General features: G+C 38.6%; 1 protein-coding gene across 2 annotated transcripts; it reads left to right on the forward strand.

Annotated features, from left to right (window-relative positions):
* The first annotated feature begins 32 nt into the window (after positions 1 to 32).
* On the forward strand, positions 33 to 22827 carry LOC109073001 (transcription elongation regulator 1-like). Of its 2 annotated transcripts, none has more exons than XM_019089188.2 (20): positions 33 to 191; positions 9563 to 9773; positions 9892 to 10044; positions 11213 to 11492; positions 11666 to 11917; positions 12361 to 12561; positions 12657 to 12760; positions 12851 to 12939; positions 13045 to 13205; positions 13302 to 13374; positions 14602 to 14737; positions 17441 to 17530; positions 17616 to 17734; positions 17813 to 17963; positions 18075 to 18239; positions 18333 to 18515; positions 18599 to 18778; positions 19165 to 19248; positions 21968 to 22068; positions 22247 to 22827. In XM_019089188.2, the coding sequence occupies exons 1-20, from the start codon at positions 145 to 147 to the stop codon at positions 22446 to 22448; spliced, it is 2982 nt and encodes a 993-aa protein (XP_018944733.1). In that variant the 5' UTR covers positions 33 to 144; the 3' UTR covers positions 22449 to 22827. The 2 variants fall into 2 exon arrangements, with proteins under 2 accessions (XP_018944733.1, XP_042604015.1); XM_042748081.1 differs by having other exon boundaries at positions 11711 to 11917.
* Positions 22828 to 23284: the final 457 nt, after the last annotated feature.

Raw genomic sequence — 23284 nt, forward strand, 5'->3', positions numbered from 1 at the left:
TCAATAGAAGGAAAGTGTGAGGAAGTGATTCACCTACCAATAAGCTGGATGGCCAACCGCCGTTAAACTGGAAAGAAGAAGAAGAAGAAGAAGAAGAAGAAGTGCTTCACCAACAGGAAGTTCAGCTGTTTAGTTTCTGGAGCGATGGCGGAGAACATAGAAGGAGAGGGTGCTGGACTCGGGGCGAACAGGTCAGATAACGTTAAAAGGACTCAGTATGACAACACTTATATTTTAGATCTTAGCTATATAACGTTAGCGAGCCTGTATTATGGTGTGAGTGGTGGTAAAGTCCTCTGGCGCAGTTTAGCGCAGTTAGCTTGTTTGCTAGCTTCGTACACGTTCACTCTATGTTTATTTATCTGCTTCAGTAGTAACTTAACGTACGCGTGACCAGAAACGCATGGGAAGCAAAGTTATACGTGTAACAATAGCGTACTAATAAAAAAATGTTAATATTTCCTGTTAGCAACTAATGGCTTGCTTTCTTAAGCCCACTGGCTTGTTTACGACATTTAATCTTTTTCACGGACAAGGGATGTTTTTACATGTCATGTTTACTGTGTGTTTTTGTTTAGCTTGCGTTTAAAACAGTTTAAATAAGCACTGAAAAGGAAAAGAAAGCAGTAGAGATTTTGCTAATTTATTGGTCATACCGCTGCAAAAAGTAATACTGGGATGTAGGTTAAAAGTTAAACAATTATTGAATACAACTGGGAACTAAGCATGCATTGATATTTTTTTATTTATTTAAATCTACGAAAATTGTCTAGTCAAGCGCAGAAATTGAATTCTGTTTTTTTCCCCTGCTGCCACGCATCCGATTCGAAAGTAAATAAATTTATCTACGTTACTCATGCAATTAAAATCCACAGCGTTAAATGAATGTGAGCTTTTATGTGTGACGTTCATTCGAATTAAAATGTATTTTTCTATACATTTTAAGACTTTGACTCTAAAAATCATCCTAATAATATTAGGCTGTTTATGAAACGCTACGTGGTGTCCTATTATGACATAGTTGTGACATCATCGGAATTTAGAACGTTCGGAGCCTATAAAAGGAACAATGCTGTTTGATGATAACCTTGATCCGACTGAGGCATCTATTTGCAGAGACTTCCGTTATGATTTGTACACAGCATTTGTGAGCTTCATATAGTAATAGCAAAATGCCAGTATCCTTTGAGTGGTCTTCTAGTGAGGATAACATGCAACAAAGAGACCTCAGCTGGCCGTTGCTTGTAAGCAGGGTTTCCGTGGGGTCTTAAAAAGTCATACATTTAGTTGTATCAAATTTAAGGCATTAGAAAGTCTTCAATTCTACAAGAAAGTCTTAATTATGAATTCAAGAGGTCTAAAATTTGGGGACGGAAGGCCAGAATTGCGATATGCTGAATGTGACGATTAAACTTCAAAAGACTAACATGATTTTATTAAATAAACATGAGCGCTGCATGTTCAAAGTCTGGTGCTGCGCTTTGTGTACAGCTGTTACCGGGGAAACAGTTATATTTCTACCAAATGCTCCACCTGCTGGCAGAATGAATGAGCATTTTCAATAAAACGCTCTCGGGTGCTAACGTAACCTCGGTTCCCTGAGATGAGGGAACGAGACATTGCTATGGGAATTACCCCTTTCTCCATATACAACTGAAGCCTTATTGAATCACGCCATTGAAACTGGCCAATGACGTTCAAACGCACGAAATATTAGGGGCCCCCCACTCTATATAAAGCAGCGCTTGTACGTCATCCATTCAGAATCTTGACTGAAGCACTTAGCATTCTAAGATCCTGAGCTTGGTGACACGGCAATAAGAGCAATGTCAGGGAACCGAGGTTACATTACTAACCGAGAGCATTCCCTTTCGATTCCTTTCGGTTCCCTTTTTGATGCGCTCTGTGGCACCCAGCACTTTAGCCAGAGCTTGCATATGTAGGAGCCCTAGTTTTCATACTGTCGAGGTGGCAGCCATCTGGCTGAGTGTCCTCTGAAAGCATTTCAGCAGGGGAGAGTGCCCTCACTTTAAGACTGCGAGAGAGCTGATCAGTTTTTGTGACCGTTCCTCCGACAGACGCGCTCATATATTGATTGAATTCAGCTCCACTCCTAAAAGGGAGACGTCCTGGCTCGGTACAGCATGCTCTTTTGCATATTCAGTCAGCCCTAAAAGCTTTGAAAATAAGCGAGGAGTCTGAGCTTGTCGCTGAGCAGTACGCTCAGGGTAGGGCCATGAATTGGTACGCCATCCCCTCAAATGCAAATCTCAGAAAATGCCTGAGGCGAGGGGCTACCTGAATGTGAAAATAAGCATCCTTTAAATCCACAAAGATAAACCAATCTATCAGTCTGATGCGTAAAAGGATTTGTCTAAGCATAATCATTTTGAACGGGCACTTTGAAATCACGCGATTCAGCGGTCTCAGGTCCAAGATTGGGCGGAGTCTGCCGTCTTTCTTTGGTACCAGAAAATAGCGACTGTAGAAGCCGCTCTCGCGGTCTGCTGGGGCACTGTCTCTACAGTGCGTTTTGCGAGGCTGTATATTTCCTCTAGCGAAACTGAGGCTTTTCGCTCCCGTACAGTGGTCTTTAACACACCGTTGAAACGGGGCGGCCTCCGGAAGAACAGAAGCGTGTAGCCGTACTTTATTGATTTCATAACCCACTCTGATACCCCTGGCAGTGCCTGCCATGCTTCTGTGGACTGTGACAGCGGGCGAAGCGGGCTGCACACCGTGAGGGATAACTCGCAATTGGGGAGGCAGGGAGTTTAATACCACACAAGTGTGAGAGTGAGTGATGGGGGAGAGGGGAGTGAGAGGGCCGTTTTCGCTGCGGCTGAAGGACAGTGATGGGCGGCAACGGCTTCTTCCACAGGGGGGAGTTTAACATACCCTACTTGGTCAGTTCATCCACAGAAGACAGGAGGGAGGATCCTGGGTTTTGTGCACTCGACTGGTGAGCGGCGTGTCCTTTAGGCCGCGATCCGACTGGAGGTACCACTCATCCAGACGGCTTCTGGCCGGCTCAGCAGGAGGCGCCCACTCCAAACCAAGCTCATCAACTGCCTTGGACAGGATGCTAAGGAGCTCAACATCACTATAATGGAGGTCCCCTGCGACGCTGCCGTGGGGCTCAGTGTAATCCATCGGGCTGTTAAACCACTCCTCTCTCGTCCCTCATATTTCATATTTCGCCATTGGCCAGTTTCACTGGAGGGATTCAATAAGGCTTCAGTAGTATTTGGAGAAAGGGGTAATTCCCATAGCAATGTAGAGTGACCGAATCGAAAGGGAACTGTTTTTTTTTTTTTTTTCCAGAGTTCGGACCAATGTGTTATTTTGTCATTAATAATCTGATAGCCCCTCCTCCTTCGTTATGTAATTAAAGCTGTGTCAATTGAGTGCATGAAGTGTCCAACATTCCACACTTCAGGTGCGTTCCGATTGACAGGTTCCCTACGTGGTGTTCACTGCTCCCTACTCCCTAAGCACGGGATATCCGTTGAAGTGGACTTCACTGACAATAATCGCTCATTTGGAACGCTCTGGAACGTCATCAAAAAAAAAGGCAACGATGGGGTCATGCAGATTATTATATAACACAAATATTGTAATTTATTTTTTCAAATATATATAATACATTTACAATTAAATATCTAATAAATGTAGTCAAAATGTGTATGTTTAGACTTTTAACAGATTGTTGTGGTCTCATCTTGTGCCCTTTCTTTCCCAAGCGCAGCCTTGGTAACGTAAATAAAGTAAAATAAAAAGTTACAGAGCCTCAGCTCTTTCTCCCTGGTTTTACTTAGTTTCACCTATTCATACAATACAATATGAAACATAACCTCAGAAAGACGTAACATAACCATTCATAAATACTCTAATTTGTATAATGACATTTATTGCAACCCCTCCATTGAAGAGCCTATAAAAAACTCGGCATGTAAAACGGCTCTGCTCCATTACCGCCACCTATCTCTAAAACGGACCATTAACACTCTATCTACAATCTCAATCAGGAGTGTCAACGGTCCACTTGAGAGATAGATGGCGGTAATGCACTTATAAGTCTGCGATCTGCCATAAAGCAAGAAGATGCCTCATGCCCCTGCTGCTGAGAAAGCGCTCAGGAGGGTTCAAACAGTTTGGACATTGCGTGAATCAGAGGTAAAAAACTATATAAATACTGTTCAGTTTCTTGCATAGGCCGATCGTTTTGTGTCTTTACACATCAATGTATCGTCTCGAACCGAAGGTTTAATTTGGTTTTGTTTGTTTGTTTGTTTGTTTTTGTTGTTTTATTGTATGTTTTAGCCATGATTCTCATCCACTTCCATTATAAGACTGACAGACTGCAACGGTTTGAGTTAAAAATATTCCTTTGTGTTCTACTGAAGAAACACAGTCACCTACATCTTGGATGCCCTGGGGGTAAACAGGGTGAACTATCCCTTTAAGATATCATAACACACTCAACAAAATATCGTCTAATTATCGTTATCGGTAAAATCCCAGAATAGAGAGATAATTTTTTTGTAAATATCGCACACCCCTTATTTATTTAATTGATATAATTTATTGATACTAATTGTTTAAATATAATAATTAATACTTTTGACTCATCCATTTTCTTAACGATGGTTTAAAGGCTGTAATGTAAAGTTTATCATTTTATAATACTTTGTTTTTGTGAAAACTTGTATCTGAACTGTAAATTAAACTGTTTTACAGTTTAATATGATACGATAGACATTGCCCTACCCCGCTCATATGGTATTAATTTTATTTGTGCAGGTCTTAAAAAGTCTTAAATTTGAGCTTAAAAATCCTGCAGAAACCCTGGTAGGCAATTTGCACCCACTTGTGGACAAACGAATGTTGCATGACATATTCGATCCATTTGTTCTCTGCAAGTGTTCAGAAATAGAAATAACTTCTGTCGTGAGTATGCTTTGGTTATTTTTGAACATCACAGTGATGCAAAAATGCTCTAGAGGCTTTGGATTTTTCAGAGCTCTTGGTCAGACGACCAATGCGTGTCGTTTGGGCCGATAGCTTATTGTTTCCTGGGCACTCTGAAATCTATGTGGACACATCTCATTCTTTGGGCAATTCCAGACGTGCAGAGTGCATGAAAACAACAGCTTCGACCCCAAGGAGAGCAGCTCTCAAGACAATTGGAATGTTCCAGGAGTAAGCCGTCCTAAGCCTGTCAAGCAATCACTGGGAAGAAAGCTTGTAAATACTGCAAAAAATGCATTGAAAGCAGTTTTGACCCACCCAGAAGCCTGGGTTGGCATTTGTCTTTTGGCCACAGCATGGGCGCTGGGGAAAAATGAATTCAGTCTACAGCCCTGCTGATGATGGACAAAAATCCATCCCAAACCTAAACATGGTGCAAATAAATGGCAAGAAAATATTTTCACAATAGTTTGGAGCAACTCAGAAGATTGGTTTGGAGAAAAGTAGGCCAGACCCCCTCGGGCCCACCTGCTCATGGCACAGACACTGTATTAATGACAGAACCAGAAACAGAAGAAATAGACCAAATATCAAATTGTGGCACTGACACTGCATTCTAAAGTTGGTCATATGGCAGAGAAATACCCCCTTAACCCAAAGATACCAAGAAAAAAAAATTACAAAAACTAACCCACCCATGGTGCAAACAAAGGCCTAGAAAACAAGCAGTATTGACGGCAACCATGGCCTGCAGTCCTGTGCCCCCTTGATATCCAAAAAGAAAAAAAGTAAATAAAATAATAGTGCAAAATCTCTTTTTCAGTGCAACTATTCATTCTGTGTATTAATTTGCACAGAATGATCTGAAGTTGTCTATGATGTTGTTATGAAAAGTAATAATGCTGAAAAATAAAATCAGTCACTGCTCTTGATATTATTGCTTGTAATGTGTTTCTTTCACAAGATCCTTAAAGAAGGTCCTTGAAGGTGTGTGTGTGTAGTTTGCACACACGATAAAAAAATGTGCTTTGGAAAAAGTATTACAAAAATTTAATGATATATTCACACAATCTATAGTGCCACACATAATGCAACCAGTGTCTAAAATACAAAAAACAAGGGGAAAAAGGGAAATTTAAAGGAACCATTCACCTCACCATTGTTTCTAAAAAGTAGATAATACAGTAGCTATCATTTCAAGAGCTCAGGGTTTAGTTTAGGTTTTATCTCTTCAGTTTACATTGTTCTATTTACAGTCAACAGCTGCATGATTAATCATTAAACGATTGCAATCTCAATTCAAACACCCATGCAATCCCATTTTTAAATGATAACGATTTGCCATGTCTGTTAAATCTTTGAAAGAAATCATACCAGAACATTCAAACCTGACACAGAGAGCAGACATTTACCATTTTTGGGTAAGAAACAGCTTCTTTTCAACTACACAGTATTATTTCTGTCTTACAGTCATGTGTTTTATCATAGAAATATTGGGATGAAAGTTTATAGGCTAGTTCAGATGTAAACATTGATGTCTATGGTAGCGATCAAAATAGAGCAAATCCCCTTTTGAAAGTAACTGGCTCTTCAAATAGCGTTGTGTCGATTGCATTGTTTCAAGTGACTGTTAAAAAAATAATTGGCCATTGAATCATTCATGGGATTTGTTCAAAAATGCTGATTCATCCAGTAATGAAACAAGTGAAGTGTTTATGAATTAATCATATAATCAATTCAAACTACTTTTTCTCATAATTTTAATATAAAAAATTGGTGTATTAAATATATTTTAAATACATATTATATATATTAAAACGTTTAATAATTATTTCAAATTAAACACTTTAAATAGACTGCTGCAATAATATTTTGTCACACATTATTTTTAGTTCAGAATCGTGGAAGAATTGTGATCTCTATTTGAGACCGAATCATGCAGCTGTAATCTGAGTATAAATTGCCTTGGGTCAAAATTGCATTGTTGAGAGAAAACAACAACAACACAGATTGCATCAGCGAATTGCATCAGTTTATCAGTGGCCATCTTTGAAACGCCTCTCGGGCATCCAAGTGCAACTCCTATCTCTTTGGATGGGGAAACATCAAATTCTACAAAACTGTTCACTAGGCTTGCGATTAAATTTCATATTTGAAATCACCAAAGAAATCTGATAACAACTGTGTCATAAATAATGTTTATTTTGCTCAAATAACGTTATAAAAAGCGTATTATTCAGGCTAGATCAGCCAGTGCGCATGCCCAGTCCAGAGCACACGTCTCAGAACGCTGACTGTTTCTAAAGCAACCGGGACCCTTCTAATGGCAGCTGCAGCTGACTTTACCGATTAGCGATTGGCTCCTTCATTCAGAAGACGGGCCCTTCTGTGATTGAGCGGCCATATTGAGTATTGCATTTTTCCCCATTCAAAACTATATGAGTGACATGTCTTGGGTATTCTATAGTCTTTGGTTTAATCACGTTCTATATTAATGTGCTTCCTGTAAACATTTGTAACCATAGTAACATAGTAACAAGTTGTACCTGACGAAAATAACCATAATTTTTATTGTTCCGGTCAAGTATTTCAGCGCAAATATTATTAACATCTTTAAAGGTGCTGTATGTAAGATTTTGACTCTACTAAAGCATAAAAATACCATAATATGTTTGCAGATATTTAAGAAACATGCTAAGTTAACATACTTGTTTATCTGAAAAACAATGCTACAGTCAGTTATTCTCTTTTGAAAATGTGTGTTCCGGGCTGAAATGTTGGTCTTTGTTTTGGTTTGTGAAACCCACCCACTCCCAGTTTTGTAATTGTATTTCAGCACCACGGGTTGCCAGTTGGTTGAAACACAGCGTATTTCATTCATCATCAAGTGCACTCGTTCCTGTTTGTGTCGTCAAGTCTGAGGAGGAGGGGCCGGGTGAAAAAAAAAATGTCTCCAATATTTTGAATTTGAACTGCAATACCTAGTTCAACCACTCAGTGTCAATCCTACATACCTCACCTTTAATATGTGAATGCTGGCAAATGACCATGGCATAAGTGGGATAATCAACAGCTAGCTGTGCATTAAACGATTTGAATGCACTTCGTGGAAGCAACCACCCTCTGTTGCGCGTCGGGTGGTTCTTCACCTCCACATCGTGCATTCAAATCGTTAAATGCACAGCTAGCCATTGATTATCCCTTACGTATTTGTCACATGATGTTTTTATTACAATCAGAAGTGATGTAAAATATCGATAAATGAAACACAATAAACATTATAAACACAGTAAACATTGTAGTGGCATTCATAAAATTTAGCATAAAGCTAAATATTGATATTCCCCATACTTTAACCCTTTAAGCCCTGAGGGCATTTTTGCCTCACCAAAGGTGTTGAGTGTCATACACAAAAATAATGACTCATAACTCAAAGACTGTAGCAAGGAGACTCAAAAGATTGGTATCGTTTGATAGAAAACTTACTGTACTTTTCAAATCTGTCTTATTTGACATTCAATATCTCATGACAAAAAAATATTTCGCCAGCATGTTAGCTGTATCTGTTTCTATTTTGTGGTGTTAGCATAAAGTATGCAAAAGTTACAGTATTTTGGAACAAAATAGGATTTTTTTTTCTTTTTTTATTATAGGATTAAATAAATAAAAAAAAAAAAAAAAAAAAAATAAAAATTATACATACTTTTCAAGTCAATTCTTTTTTTTTCTTCTAGTTTTAAATGAACTATCACCAAATAATTTCTTAAAATGAAAATGCTATGTCAGTTCATTTTTGCATGAACATTTTCTCAGTTTGCTAATAATTAGTAAAAATAAAGACAAGGCGAACGTTCAAAGTAATTTTAATAATGAGAAAACAATAACATTTCTTAAATCCATTTTCTTCTTTGCGCTTCTGACTAAAAGATATTTGCAGGCAAGGTTTAAGAAGAGCACTGAGCTCCACTCACAACCCTACTATAAACCTGACAGGTGATAGGGATTCAGTTTATTCACACATACAAAAGTGTGAATAACAAATGTACTACTATTTTTTTATTTTTACTTTACTTTTAATATTGATGTACCAGTCTGGATATTTTTTAAGAAGCAAATGGACTTATACTAGTTGCATGTTTCTTTAAGCAAGAGACAAGAAAGAATGAAAGAGTCCTTAAGTATAAGTTTTAAGTCCTTATGTATTTGTCACTGAATCATTCTTTCAAGAGATTTATTCAAAAGCACTGACTCCTTCAGTAAAGAAGCAAGTGAAGTCTTTGAGGGAGTCATTGAATCATTCATTCAAAATGATTTTAAAAAGTTGTCTATTCAGAATATTGATTTATATTTTTTTTTTAAAGCAAGCACGTCCCATTTTATATTTTACATTAATTAATTAAATAATAAATTACCATGCCAGGCTCATTAGCATCTGACACCAGTGTTTCTTATGTGTTATCACATAAACCGAATCGGCTGCATGTCTTGACCAGTTTTATCATTTAGCTTTTAGTGTACAGTGAAAAGTTGAACCAAGCTGAGGTTTTGCATTCCAAGAATATTGATAGTTACAGATTTTTTTTTCCCGCAGGATGGTGTTACAGCAGGCTTTACATTTTCGTAGCCCTGCTCCACCACCTACCACTGTGTTACGAGGACCTCCTCCATTACTACGACCTCCACCTCCGCCCTTCACCATGATGAGAGGACCTCCACCACCCCCTAGACCCCCTTTTGGTAGACCAATGTTTGACACCAATATGCCACCGATACCCCCATCTATTGGACCCCCACACCTGCAGGTAAGTGCTATTAGAAAAATATACGAAAGTAGGTGCATATGTGCACCAAAACAATAAGAGACTGATTGAAAGTTACTTTAAAATGTTTAAATATTAAATCCTGTTGTGTTTTTCACAGAGGTCGCCGTTCATGCCTCCACCAATGGGTAACATGCCTCCTCCTCCTGGTATGATCTTTCCACCTGGAATGCCTCCATCGCCAGGAACTGGAGCGGTTTCCAGCTTGACTAGTGATGAAATCTGGGTTGAGAACACCACACCAGAAGGAAAGGTACTGTCTAAAAGACAAACTGTCTTTTAAAGTAAAATAAATGTAACTGAATATTAGAGTTGTACACTTAATAGTTAAGATTACAATTTTGTTTTAAATACCCACTTAAAACATTTCACCTACAGTATGTCTCTTTAATCTTTGTCAAGTATTTGCATTCTATTTGCATCAGAGAGAGCAGCTGTCTTGTTACAGTATTGTTATTTCTGCGTAAAACAATAATAAAAAATAAAAAAAAGATCACAGATGTCCTGGGATAAAAATTTATACTTCAGATATTGATAGAGTGAGTCCCATTTTAAAAGTAACTTCAGCTTCAAATAAAGATTGCTTCATATTTGTTGTTGTGCCAGTAGGTGGCGACAAGTACTTAAAAAAAAAAATCTATTTGTCATTCAGTAATTCTTTAAAGAGATTTGTTTAAAAACACTGATTCATCCCATAATGAAACAAGTGAAGTTCTTATGGTGTAGTCATTGAATCGTTTAAGTATTTTTTTTATTATTATTATTATTAATTCAAAAATCAAAATTAATTAGACCATTTTTGTCAGAACCTCTAGTAAATTTTTAGTTGCCTCTTCAGAATTGAAGTAATATTGTGATCTCTATTTAAAAAAAAAAAAAAAAATTGTGATGCCCAATTTCTCTAGAATTGTGCCACTAAATAATAACCATTTGAATTACAACAAGTATTCAGTTGTAAAATTATCACAATTGTACACACAGCATCATGCCATTTTGTGCCTTTTTCAGGCATCATATCCCCAAAGGTCTACTTTTATATTTCTGTTTCAAAATAAAAATTTTTGCTCCACAAATCTAAAAACATTCATGTCCATTCAGTTATTACCAGTTTGTGAGAAATGTACTATACGATTAAACTTGGGCTCACCTACCTCTCTTATTCAGCATGAATCCAAATGTGTGTGCTTTATGTATGTTTTGCATGCTTGACTTTAATGACATTTAAGCCACAACATGTTTCAGATGATTAAAAAAAAAAAAAAAAAAAAAAAAGAGTAATTATTCTACATGGTATTTTTACCACTTTTTATAGCAATTCCTGGTTTATCTGGATAGTGGTTGGAGAACCATTCCACCAACCTGACCCCATTCTTGCATTAGCTTACTTGAACTTTTAAAACCTTCCCACCACATTCTTCCAGGTATATTACTACAATGCCCGGACACGTGAGTCGGCCTGGACCAAACCAGAGGGAGTAAAGATCATCCAGCAGTCAGAGCTCAATCCTCTAATGGTAGCTCAGTCTGGAGGAGCTGCAGCGGCTCCTAACAGCGCTGTCTCTACTGCAGCTACCACCAGCAGTGCTACCACGGTTGTGCCCGAGCCAGTCTCCACTCAGAGCCTGTCCCCCACCCTCACCCTTAGCACCAGTCCTGACCCCAGCACCAGTCCAGCCCCCGCTGCCTCCCAACCCTCCACCAGTGAGTATTACACACAGAGAAGGAATTATGGGTCATGTAGTTGCCTGTAAAATAAAAGCTGCATTTATAAAATTGAGTACTCATGGCCAATATGATAAATATACAGTGTTTTCTATTGGTTTTGTATCTTTAAACACACATTCATTCTTCCCTTTGCTATATTCTTCGTGTAGATTCTGTTGTTTCTGAGATGCTTACAGTGGCCTCTACACCTCCAGCTAGTGTAGGTGTGACCCCTGTTGCTGTGGTCAGTGTTCCTACAGTAACCACAACAGTCACTGCAGTCCAGACAATGCCGCTGTTGCCTCAAAGTCTCCCTCCAGGCCTGCCAATGGCCCAGCCAGCCGCTGCAATCCCAGCATTCCCCCCGCTCATGGTACCTCCATTCAGAGTGCCCCTACCTGGCATGCACATCCCACTGCCTGGTACGTAGGAAAAAAAAAATCTAAAAGTAAGTTGAGTTGTCTAGTTAGTTTAGCTAAACAGGCCAGCAAATGTAGTGGTCCTCCATTAAGAGTATACTTGAATAACTCAACCAGTAGATGGCACCCTCTTCTTACAAAGTGATGTGAACAAGGTGCATATACTTACACTTAGTATTGCACACTACAAATATCAGGACATTTAAAATTTTGATTTCTAAGCACGGTAATGTCATCAAGATTAATAATCTAAGTCATGAGAATGTTATAGTTTCTACAGCTTTAAAATAAGTGGTCGTACAGAGTTTTCAGTGGGAAATCCAGAAATCTAGAATGTGTGTTTTGGGTATGTATGTATATGTGTGTGTGTGTAATATAATTTAATGATTTTTTAAAATGTATTTATTTATTTTTTATTTGTTGCTGAATGCAATTTATTTTTAAAGGTGTGATGCCAGGGATGGCCCCTCCACTAGTACCCATGATGCATCACCAGCTAGCTTTCACTGCAGCTCCTGCATCTCTTACGGGGGCTCTTCAACTTCCAGAATGGTCAGAGTACAAGACAGCTGATGGGAAAATGTATTATTATAATAATCGCACTCTGGAGTCCACCTGGAAAAAACCTGCTGAGCTAAAAGAGAGAGGTAAGTGAGGCGTGAAGCCTCAGGTCTGTTGTTAACTGCACTGACCGTTAACATTGACTCGCTCTGCTAAATCCGAAATGTATTTTTCTGAGCAGATAAGGACAGTGACAAGGCTAAAGATGGACATTACAATGATGATTTAGTTTTAAAGGATATAGACATGGAAGCCAAAGCTGAGAGCTTTGTTGGTTCTAAACATGTAAGTCTAAAGTTTGAAGGTCATTTAGATTTGTTTAAAGCAAATTTTGAGAATTTTAAAAATAATATTGATAATGTTTTGATGTTGTAGTTGCTCAGGGAAGAAGAGATGACAGAGGAGGCAAAAGCAGTTCAGAAGGCAAAACCTGTAGCCACAAACCCAATTCCTGGTACTCCCTGGTGAGCCTTTTTTTCCTTCTCCGTTGCTTCAGTGATTAAAGTTTGCAAGTTTGTTCAATAGGTTTCAGAAAAAAATTGTACAGTTAAATTATTATTTTTTTTTAGGTGTGTAGTCTGGACTGGAGATGACCGTGTGTTTTACTACAACCCCACCACACGCCTGTCCATGTGGGACCGACCTGAGGAGTTGGTGGCTCGTGCTGATGTGGACAAATACATTCAAGAACCCTCCCACAAAAGGGGGCTAGATGACAACAAGAAAACAGGTGAAACTATCTGTGACCGTTTTAGATTGCTTGTGAACTAAGATTTGTTGATAGTGTCATAACAAAACCAACATACACCTATATTGCTCATTGCAGGTTTCAACAAAGAGGAGATTGAGACAACCATAGAGGACACACTGGATGATGAGCCTTCTAAGGCTAAGAGGAAGTAAGTATCAACGGCCCTCAGCAGGAACAATAAGGGGCAGAACACTCAGCCCTGCAGAACACCTAGCTTTTGTACTATACAGAAGAAATTAGAAGCGACATGAAAGCTGTATTTCTTGTCATATGAAGAGAAAAGGAAATGAGCCTGTTTCCGTTCAAGCCCTGAGCTAAGACATGTTGATTGGATCCATTTTATGTCACAATTAAAGAAATCTTCGGCGGCAATTTTCTTTCATTTTTTTTTTTCTTCTTTTTTTTTTTTTTCACCCAATGCTGACTTGTCTTGGCTGTGGTAATCTTTAGCTTGTCCATGACGTTTACCAAATCAAATCAGTCACTGTTTCCCATCAGTGCCCTTCACGCCTGCCTCCCCCTGACCCCAAACAGTGGTCCTGTTGCACTGGGGACTATTTTTCAGGGAACACTTCTAAGCTCTGGTGATGCCAACATGGGCCTCCAAGGTAACCCACCTTGTTTGACCTCTATTTAGCCTCCATTAGGCAAACCCCAGTGAACCAATCAAAACTTCAGCCCTTCAGTGATGTGCATTGATGTAATCGATGGGATTTATTAATTTTTTTTAAAATGAAGGCAAAAATTTGAAACTGAAGCGGTTTCTAGAAGTGTATTTTCTTTCCTTAAAAGGAAAGAGAGATGGGCAAAAAAATCGAATGTGATTTTCATCTACACAGAGCCGTAGTTCACTGACAAGATAAACAAAATCGGCAATGAATCGCCATCAATTTTGTGTAGCTTGTCAGTAAACTATGGCTCTGTGTTGTAAATGCAGCTCCCGGTGCGGCATTTACGTTTACTGGGAGCGGAGTGATTATTAAATGCTCAGAGCGCGGAGGGGAAATTGTTGCCGCTCCACTCTGCTCACATACTCTGATCTGAACGCACGTGCAGGAGATTACCTGCTTATCACAGGAGCGGCTTTACTGACCAGATGCACATGAAAATCACTTTTTTGCCCAGCCCTTAAATTAACTAAATGCATTGATATGTTAACTATTCTGAGATTTTAAATATCTCAATCATTTGATGGTTCTGGTAAATAGATTTCTGACGTCAGTTCTCTCAACAATATAAGGGGGCAATCTTCCATTTTCAGAGATCATCTCCAAATTTTTATTATTATTTTTTTTTTTAACAAGCGTAGAAGCAAAAAAAAAAAAGTGTTATAATATGAAGTTCTTCCTTACACTCGTCCTCTTCTCCCTGACAGGAAGGACGATGTGAAGGAGGCTGATGCAGAGAAAGACGCGGCCGTGGAGGCTGAGCTGAAGGCCGCTCGCGATCGGGCCCTGGTGCCCCTGGAGGCCCGTATGAACCAGTTCAGGGACATGCTGCTAGAGAGAGGGGTAAAACACTTCAATCCAACGCAATACTCTAACCAGCTCTGTAATGTTAGACACATAAATCTGAATGGAAGCCCACCAAGGTACAATCTCAAGTTCATTCTTATTATCATTCTTTAATATTATGTAATACAGAGTCTTACATTTCTCTCTGCTCTTTCTGTCACTCCGTTTATTTACCTGTCCTTTCTGAATTGCTCTGAGTGAGGTCATGTTAGATGATTTGTGCTTGACTATAGGGATGGGCGGTATGATCAACATCTTATATCACAGTGTTGATATCATGGTAATTGTGTACATCACTATAATTAGTTATTTATCACAAGTTCACAGGTAATTTATGCTGGAAATTAATTGAGAAAAAAGTGAAATATGGACAATTTACACATTGGGTGTGCCAGAAAGGCTGCCGCTTTATTGCATTGTCAATGTAGGAGAGGCTTCAGTATGTTTAATAAAGTGCTTTTGTCAGGAAATAACACTTAACCAGCAGCTTGTGGGCTAATTTTCAACAAGTTAGCAATTAAATATTCTTTTTGGATTGAGTTTTTACTGGGGAAAAATGCTGTTTTAAGAGATAAGTCAATTTACAACAGTTAGAATTAAGTGTATGGCACTTCTCAATTTCTATGGTATCCCCAAACAATTCAGTGGCATAAAGGCTATGATGTGATTTGGGCAAGATTAGTTATTTTACGCACTTTTTTTCAAGAGCTATGCTACAGGCTAAAAAAAAAAACCTTTTGTATCAAAACAAAATATGAAAAGCATGATGCATAAGGATGCATAATTTAAAAACTCAGAACAACACATTCTAAATATTATTGACTGAGGCAAAATAGAAGCTGTGAAATGGCTCATATAAATGACATCTGTGAGCGAACATTAGTTGAATATATTAATGTGCTAAACTGCTTGTGCCCTCAACAGCCAACAGTTAAAGTGTTAAAACTAATGTAGGAGTTTGTTATTATAGCAGAATTTCTGCTTGCATAGATACTTACATCATAGGTAAATAATTGGGCATAAAATGTTGTTTTGAGTTATAGAGGAATGTTTTATTAATTGACAATAAACCTTTATTAAACTCAAATCTTCTGCAAAGAAAATAAGGTGAACATTAAGGTGATAATGTTGAGTCATTCCACTTACTATACAATAACTTTGTTGGCATGACACATTGTTATGAATTGAAATGTTTTTAAAATCATATCTGTTTGTCTTGGCAACAAGATGAGCAGCTCAGCAGTATTATGTACTGAAGTCCTCCCATTTCATTTTCAGCACAGTCTATAATTGAGACAAAAGAATGCACCAGTTAAATAAGATGAAAGATTGAGTCCATGATGTGATATCAAAATATATGAAAGAAGCTCTGATATATACCTGGATGAGCCTTAAAGGGTTAGTTCACCCAATGAAAATTAGGTTGTGTTTTACTTCCCCCTGAGGCATCCTAGGTGTATATGACTTTCTTCTTTCAGACAAATCCAGTCAGAGTTATATTAAAAATTGTCTTTGATCTTTCAAGCTCTATCATTTCAGTCAGCAGGTGTTGCATTGCTTCACTCCAAAAGACATGAAATATAAAGCACCCTTCCATTAAAAAAAAGTGTCTCACATGGCTCCGGGGGGTGAACAAAGGCAAAATATCCATATTCAAAACGTAATAATCACTTTAATCTAGCTTGCGCTCACTGTTGTAAACGGAAGCAGTTCCAGGCAGATTACGTATGAGTTCGGCTTTGCGCATGCAGAAGTGACGCACGTGGAAATGCAGCGGAGAGATCAAAACAAAACAACAGACAATAATTAGAAGTTCAAAATGAGGATTTGTAAAGAAGAATGTCAGAGGATTTTGATATAAGCCAAGAGGAGACTGGTTTTCCTTTGCTAAAGTGAGGAAACTTTGCTTCTTTTGATCCTGTAAACAAACGCTGGTTTTCACAAGTCTCACTGGTGCATGTGCAACGCTGACCTCATACGTCATACTCCCGGAACTATTGGCACAAGATAGATTAAAGTGATTACAGTTTTGAATATGGATATTTTTCTTACAAAAACGCATCGATTCACTACAGGAGGCCTTTGTTCACCCCCCGGAGCCGTATGAGACACTTTTTTTTCTTTTTTATGGAAGGGAGTTTTTTATTTCACTTCACTAAAACACAGCCTAATTTTCATTTTTGGGTGAACTAACCCTTTAAGAGAATAACAATTTGAAATAATGTGCAACAAATAGTCATACTCCCCAGTCGTACTTGACAGTAGTGTTGGTGCCTTCTTTTGTCACTGTTCATACTAGAATCTCTATCTGTCATCTTTGGTCCTAAATTGTTGCATGAAATGACAAATAATTAATATTATTTACCACAGAAGAATGTACTTTTGCATTGTATAATGGTCAGGTATTTTGCATTGGTTGATTTTATGTAATCACATAAAAATATATGTGGAAGCTAAACATATTTTTTAATGTCCATGTCTTGCAGTATTTTGTAATAGTAGTTATTGTAGGTGTTGACTGATAAAGATTTCAGTTGTGTATCATTGTAATTTTATATGGCTTTAAAGTAATGTGTTTAATACAAGTTAAGCTCTTTAAGTCCTCCCATATGCTGTTTGTTAATTAATTAACTTGAAGTGTTGTTTGACCATTTTTTGGTACATTGGTAAGCCATCTTTTTGTCCACTCCATACCTGCAGGTTTCAGCTTTTTCCACTTGGGACAAAGAGCTGCACAAGATTGTGTTTGACCCTCGATATTTGCTGCTCAACCCCAAAGAGAGGAAACAGGTGAGAGGAGCGCTCGGCGTTTAGTGGTTTGCTAAATGAGCAGAAGTGGGCAGCATTGTGATTTTAATCTCCATTCACTGTGCAGGTGTTCGATCAGTACGTGAAGACACGTGCTGAAGAGGAGAGGAAGGAGAAGAAGAATAAACTCATGCAGGCTAAAGAGGACTTCAGGAAGATGATGGAAGATCCCAAACTTCACAATAGGTGTGTTGTAGGTTGTGCAGGTATTGTGTGGCCTCCTGAAATCTTGCTACTTATGCCAATTTTCCTTTCACATATTAGAACCACGTTCAGTGAGTTTACAGCAAAACACTCTAAAGATCCTCGCTTCAAGGCCATTGAGAAGATGAAGGACAGAGAGGCCATGTTCACCGAGTTCATGACAGCCTTGAGAAAGAAGGACAAGGAAGACTCTAAAAACAAAGTAGAAAAGGTCTGTCACAGGCTTCCCATAACCATCCCGTCATGTTGACAGAATTAAGGTTGAATTTGACTGTTCTGTCAAGCCCTGGCAAATTAAGTCGAGTTGTGTTTCTGGCTGCAGGTGAAGCAGGACTTCTTCGATTTACTCTCAGACCACCATGTGGACGTCTCTCAGCGCTGGAGCAAAGTGAAAGACAAGCTGGAGACAGACCCGCGCTACAAAGCCGTGGAGAGCTCCGCTGCTAGAGAAGAACTGTACAAACAGTTTGTGGAGAAGCAGGCGAAGGTTAGAACAGTGTCCCTGGTCTCATTGATTCATCAGGACCAAACACCAAGACGAGAAGAATGGATTTAATATAAGTGTCTTTGTGTTGTGTAGAACGTGGATGCAGAGAAGGAGAAAGAGCTGGAACGGCAGGCTCGTATCGAGGCCAGTCTGAGGGAGCGAGAGCGGGAGGTGCAGAGAGCTCGATCTGAACAAACCAAAGAGATTGACAGAGAGAGAGAGCAGCATAAACGAGAGGAAGCTGTCCAGCACTTTAAAGCACTCATGTCAGATATGGTCAGTGACAATTACTGTAGTTGTCATTGTCATTACATTAATCATATACACTTTTTAATTGTTTCGTTATTATTTACATATAGGTAAGGTCAACGGATGCTTCCTGGTCAGAAACAAGGCGCAATCTGCGTAAAGATCACCGGTGGAAGTCTTCTGCTCTGCTGGAGCGACATGAGAAGGAGAAATTGTTTGCAGAACATGTGGAGGCTCTTACCAAGAAGAAGAAGGAACATTTCAGGCAGCTGTTGGATGAGACCTCCACGGTGAGACAGAGACAACAACAACAATATATAATATTCATTATGATTTTCTAAATTGAAAACTTCTGTATTGTTATTGACAAGAATATTAGTATTAGTTTGGTGAAAGGGTCTGGTAAATGACTTGATGTTAACTCCAGTGAGTCTGATCTTTTCTTTAATAGATGGTTTTCTGTACAAAGAAAGATTATTATTGTGTGGATTTACTGGACTTTTGAGCTTGTATAAAGTACCAGTCATAAAATAATTCATAGTCAAATTTAAGATATTAAATATCAAATCTGAACATTATTATTTGATTTGATTTTTTTTTTTTTATTTGAACCTTAGGATATGTATCTTTGGGTTGTCGATGTGTTCACGCTGCTTATGTCACTATTTAATCATAGATCACCCTAACCACCACATGGAAGGAAGTCAAGAAGATCATCAGAGATGACCCACGCTGCATCAAGTTCTCCAGCAGTGATAGAGTGAGTTTAATTGTTTGAGATATGCAGGCGGCTGCAGTGAGGGGAGGAGTGTAATAAGTAGGGCTGGTCCGAATACCATTTTTTTGAGCTTCGAAGCTTTGGTAATAATCAACACCGAATATTCGAAGCTTCGGAGGGAGGGGGCTGAACATATTCTTTTCTCTAACACCATGTCTACACCGGACGCGAGTGGCATGACAAAATACTTTAGAACCTATTATGCTGTCTACAGTGGATGCAGCGCGTGCAGACTGATGCTGCGTTCCATTTATGAAGTACTGACACAAAAATGATTTTCAACGGTCGCTTTGTCCCGTATGGTGTAGACACGGTGTAATAAAGGCAGGAATCTCTGTGTGTTTGTCTGTTTGTATTTTTATTATGTCGAGAAGCGTTCATCCAATCGACTTCACGTGTGACGGGTGAGTTGCTGCGGACCCAAGGGAGTGCAATGTCACATTTTGTTGCAATATGGACACGCAACACGTTCAGAATGAATAAACTTTTAATAAACAACAGAACCGCATGAGCCGAAAGCGGCGCGCCTCACGCGGGCAGGGCTTATATGCTCCGAGAACGGACACTGCACTAGTGATACAAAACACACAGGTCTGTTAAGAGCAATACTTTTAATATAGACAAATTATTATTAGCCTGGGCTACTGTACGATTTATTTATTTATTTTTTTATGACTGCCATATACGCAAGTATTTTCCAAGCAAATTAAGTGCATGTTTTTATCATGTGTAAAATTGCTGATTAACATGGCGGATAAAAGCAGCGTGTTTTTTTTGTTTTTTGTTTTTTACTCCAACAATATACTATAGGCGTACTACTTACAGAACTCAGGTGATTTTTCAAACTTGATGTGCTGTTGTGGTAGGCCAGGTTCAAATCGCATATATGGCACACTGCCTTTGACTTGTCCTCACTCAATTTAAAGTGCTCCCACACAGCTGAGGTCTTGGCATTTTTGTCTTCTCTTCCAGATAAACTGAATCATGACGTTCACTCATGGGTGATTCATATTCAAGGGTGAATGAGAACCGTTTCGTGGGGGATGCCAGGTGTTCGGGGAAAAAAAACTTGAATATTAAAATTGCTAAATTGAAAATCGAATGCCAACCCACAGAGCGAATATTCGAATAATTGAATATTCTGGTCCAGCCCTAGAAATAAGTGCAATCAAGACGGACAGTTCCTCACTCATGCACTGTGCTGCTGATAAACATATCATTTCAGTTCTTTCGCTTTATATGAAAATATATATGATGAACAAGACGCTCAAAGTTTTTACCATTTAATTCCATACGAAAGACGTATTTATCATCCATTTATACTTTAATACAAACATGTATTTTACATTTTTATAGAAATATGACAACAATCCCATATCTCACACAGATATCACATAGTCAAAGTGTTTGGGAATATTCATGCATAATTTTAATTAGGGCTGCCCTTAACTAAGGATTTTTCTGGTCGACTACTAGACGTTAATTTTAAGCATTAGTCGAGTAATCGCACGTTTATTAATAAACCATTTAAATCACTATAATGAGCCTTTAATAGCCTAATAAGCACTCAAGCGCACTCACAAAGCTTGCCACAACGCACCACAGAAACTATGATTATGAATGTGTCAGGGAAAAACAGTAAGGAGGCTGCATTAACATCTTAATAGTTCACTGACTAACTAGTGCTTGCTTTGTTCTCGGTTTAAAAGATGAAGTTGTAGACAATGACACTTACTCTTCATCTCTGCAGTAGTGGATGCGTCTGTATGCATGTTTCACACAGATTACATAGTCTGAGAATATTTGTTTTCCATTTGAATTGGAAGTAGACATTTCACTCTCTATAGATGTATTTTTAGTGTCTGTAATGCAAAGATATACACGGTGTATATAGACCGAGACGGCAGAAAGCGCGTTATGTTTGCTTTCATTATTTTACAAAATCATGATTTGTTGTTATTGTGAGTGCACACAAATAAATGTAGAGTCCTTGCAGATTTAAAAGATGTATTACTCTTATCTGTATGACCAAAAATTACGGTGTATTTTAAGAGCAAGTGAGCACACCCGCACCTTGAATAGCGGACATTTCTTTAGGTTAACTTTAGATTGAGCGGCCATGTAAAGTTGGTAATACTTAAATATTTCAGATGATAAGCCATATTTGTGGTGGATGAATGAAGTTGAGTTTTTGGATGTTCTGCCGGATGTACTGTATTAACATAGACTAGCCGTTAATGATCAGCGCAGACTTTGCCAATGTGGTTTTTTTTTTTTTTCTGCGACTAATAAAATTTTGGTCAGCTAATGATTAGTCTACCATTAGGGGACAGCCCTAATTTAAATACCTAATCACATGAAATCAGATAAAAGAAATAAAACATTTTAGAAGAGAATGCAACATCATGGTTGTCTGAACCAATGAGCATTAAGCTGTCATGTCAGCCAGTCGTTTCCTATCATGCGTTTGATCAGCACAGTCAGTGGAGAGCAACTGCGCAATCCGACACAGCCTCCTCGCCATCACGAGAGTTTTTTTGGCACATGTCAGCATGACATCAGAGCAAGGTGCACTTTTCTAACCGGCATGCATCTCGTGGTGATCACCGGTGACTGGCAGATTTTGCTCATCTCAAACCATTGCCTTTTTTTGCATTGGCATCAACATCAATGACTTCTTTCTTTCCCTTATCTCTTCTAGAAGAAACAACGTGAATTTGAGGATTACATAAAGGACAAATATATCACAGCCAAAGCTGACTTCAGAACTCTCCTGAAAGAAACCAAATTCATCACATATAGGTATGCATGTTTCTTTGTCTTTCAAAAATTTTCATGTCTTGGTGAGCAAATAATGACTATATACATATTTTATTTATTTATTTATAATGTTATTAGCCATATTAGGAACATGATTAACATCTAGGTTTTAACTTCTATTTGTTAAAGCTGTTGAACTCCTATCTCAAATTTTCTTTAGATCACGGAGGTTGATCCAGGAGTCAGACCAGCATCTAAAGGATGTTGAGAACACTCTTCAAAATGATAAACGTTACCTGGTCCTAGACTGCGTCCCAGAAGAACGCAGCAAACTAATCATGTTCTACATTGAGGACCTGGACCGCCGGGGACCCCCACCTCCCCCAACTGCTTCAGAACCCAGCCGCCGCTCCACCAAGTGAAGCCCTAGTGGACCTTAGAGGACTGAGCATGAGCCAGCCCTGCACTCATCATAGCACAGTGTTACAGACATGTATTTTTGAAACGTCTGTGTTATCTACTCAAACTGTGCAAGATGGTGCCCTGTATGCCTACTAGTTGTAGGCTAGCACACGGCAAATTGTTAATGTCAATCTATGAACTTCATTCCTCAGGCAGGGAATGCATTTGTACTCTTGTGGATTAGCAGTTGTAGCAGGCTGTTAATACAACAGGCCAATGCAGACAGTGTGTGAAATGAGTTGAAATGTTTCTTGAAGTGTTTAATTTGGACTTGTTGCTATATTTCTGTATGTGCTGACTGGAAATAAATGCAACCTTTTTGTTTAGTTTTTTTAGCAATTGTGTTGTGCTCTTGTAATTTGCACAGGCTGTGAAATCAAAGAATACAAATTGTGTTCCTCTTGACTTTTATTAGCCCCCCCCCCCCTTCCTTTATAAAATTAGAACAAAAATGCAGAACATTAGTACATTTGCTACATTGTTTACTTCAATTTTACACCATTCCTGTTTGTTGCATCAATCAACCCATAAGCTGGGTGTTGAAATGATGCATGCACCTTCATAAAGTAAAACGGGAAATGAGAATTCAGAAGCTGAAAAGTTGGATACCTCACGGGCACAGCAGCCACAACAACATATGCAGTTATCAAAGCCATCCACATCCTTTGTCCTGCCAAGAAGCAAGAATCAGATATAGGCTGAATACTGACTCCGTTGAAAACATTTCCTCTCGTTATATTAAGACCCTTTCACATGACTCTTCAATGCATTGCACACAACAGTGTGAAGTTAAAAT

The sequence above is a fragment of the Cyprinus carpio genome, chromosome B21 (assembly GCF_018340385.1).
Source record: "Cyprinus carpio isolate SPL01 chromosome B21, ASM1834038v1, whole genome shotgun sequence".
Lineage (NCBI taxonomy): Eukaryota > Metazoa > Chordata > Actinopteri > Cypriniformes > Cyprinidae > Cyprinus > Cyprinus carpio.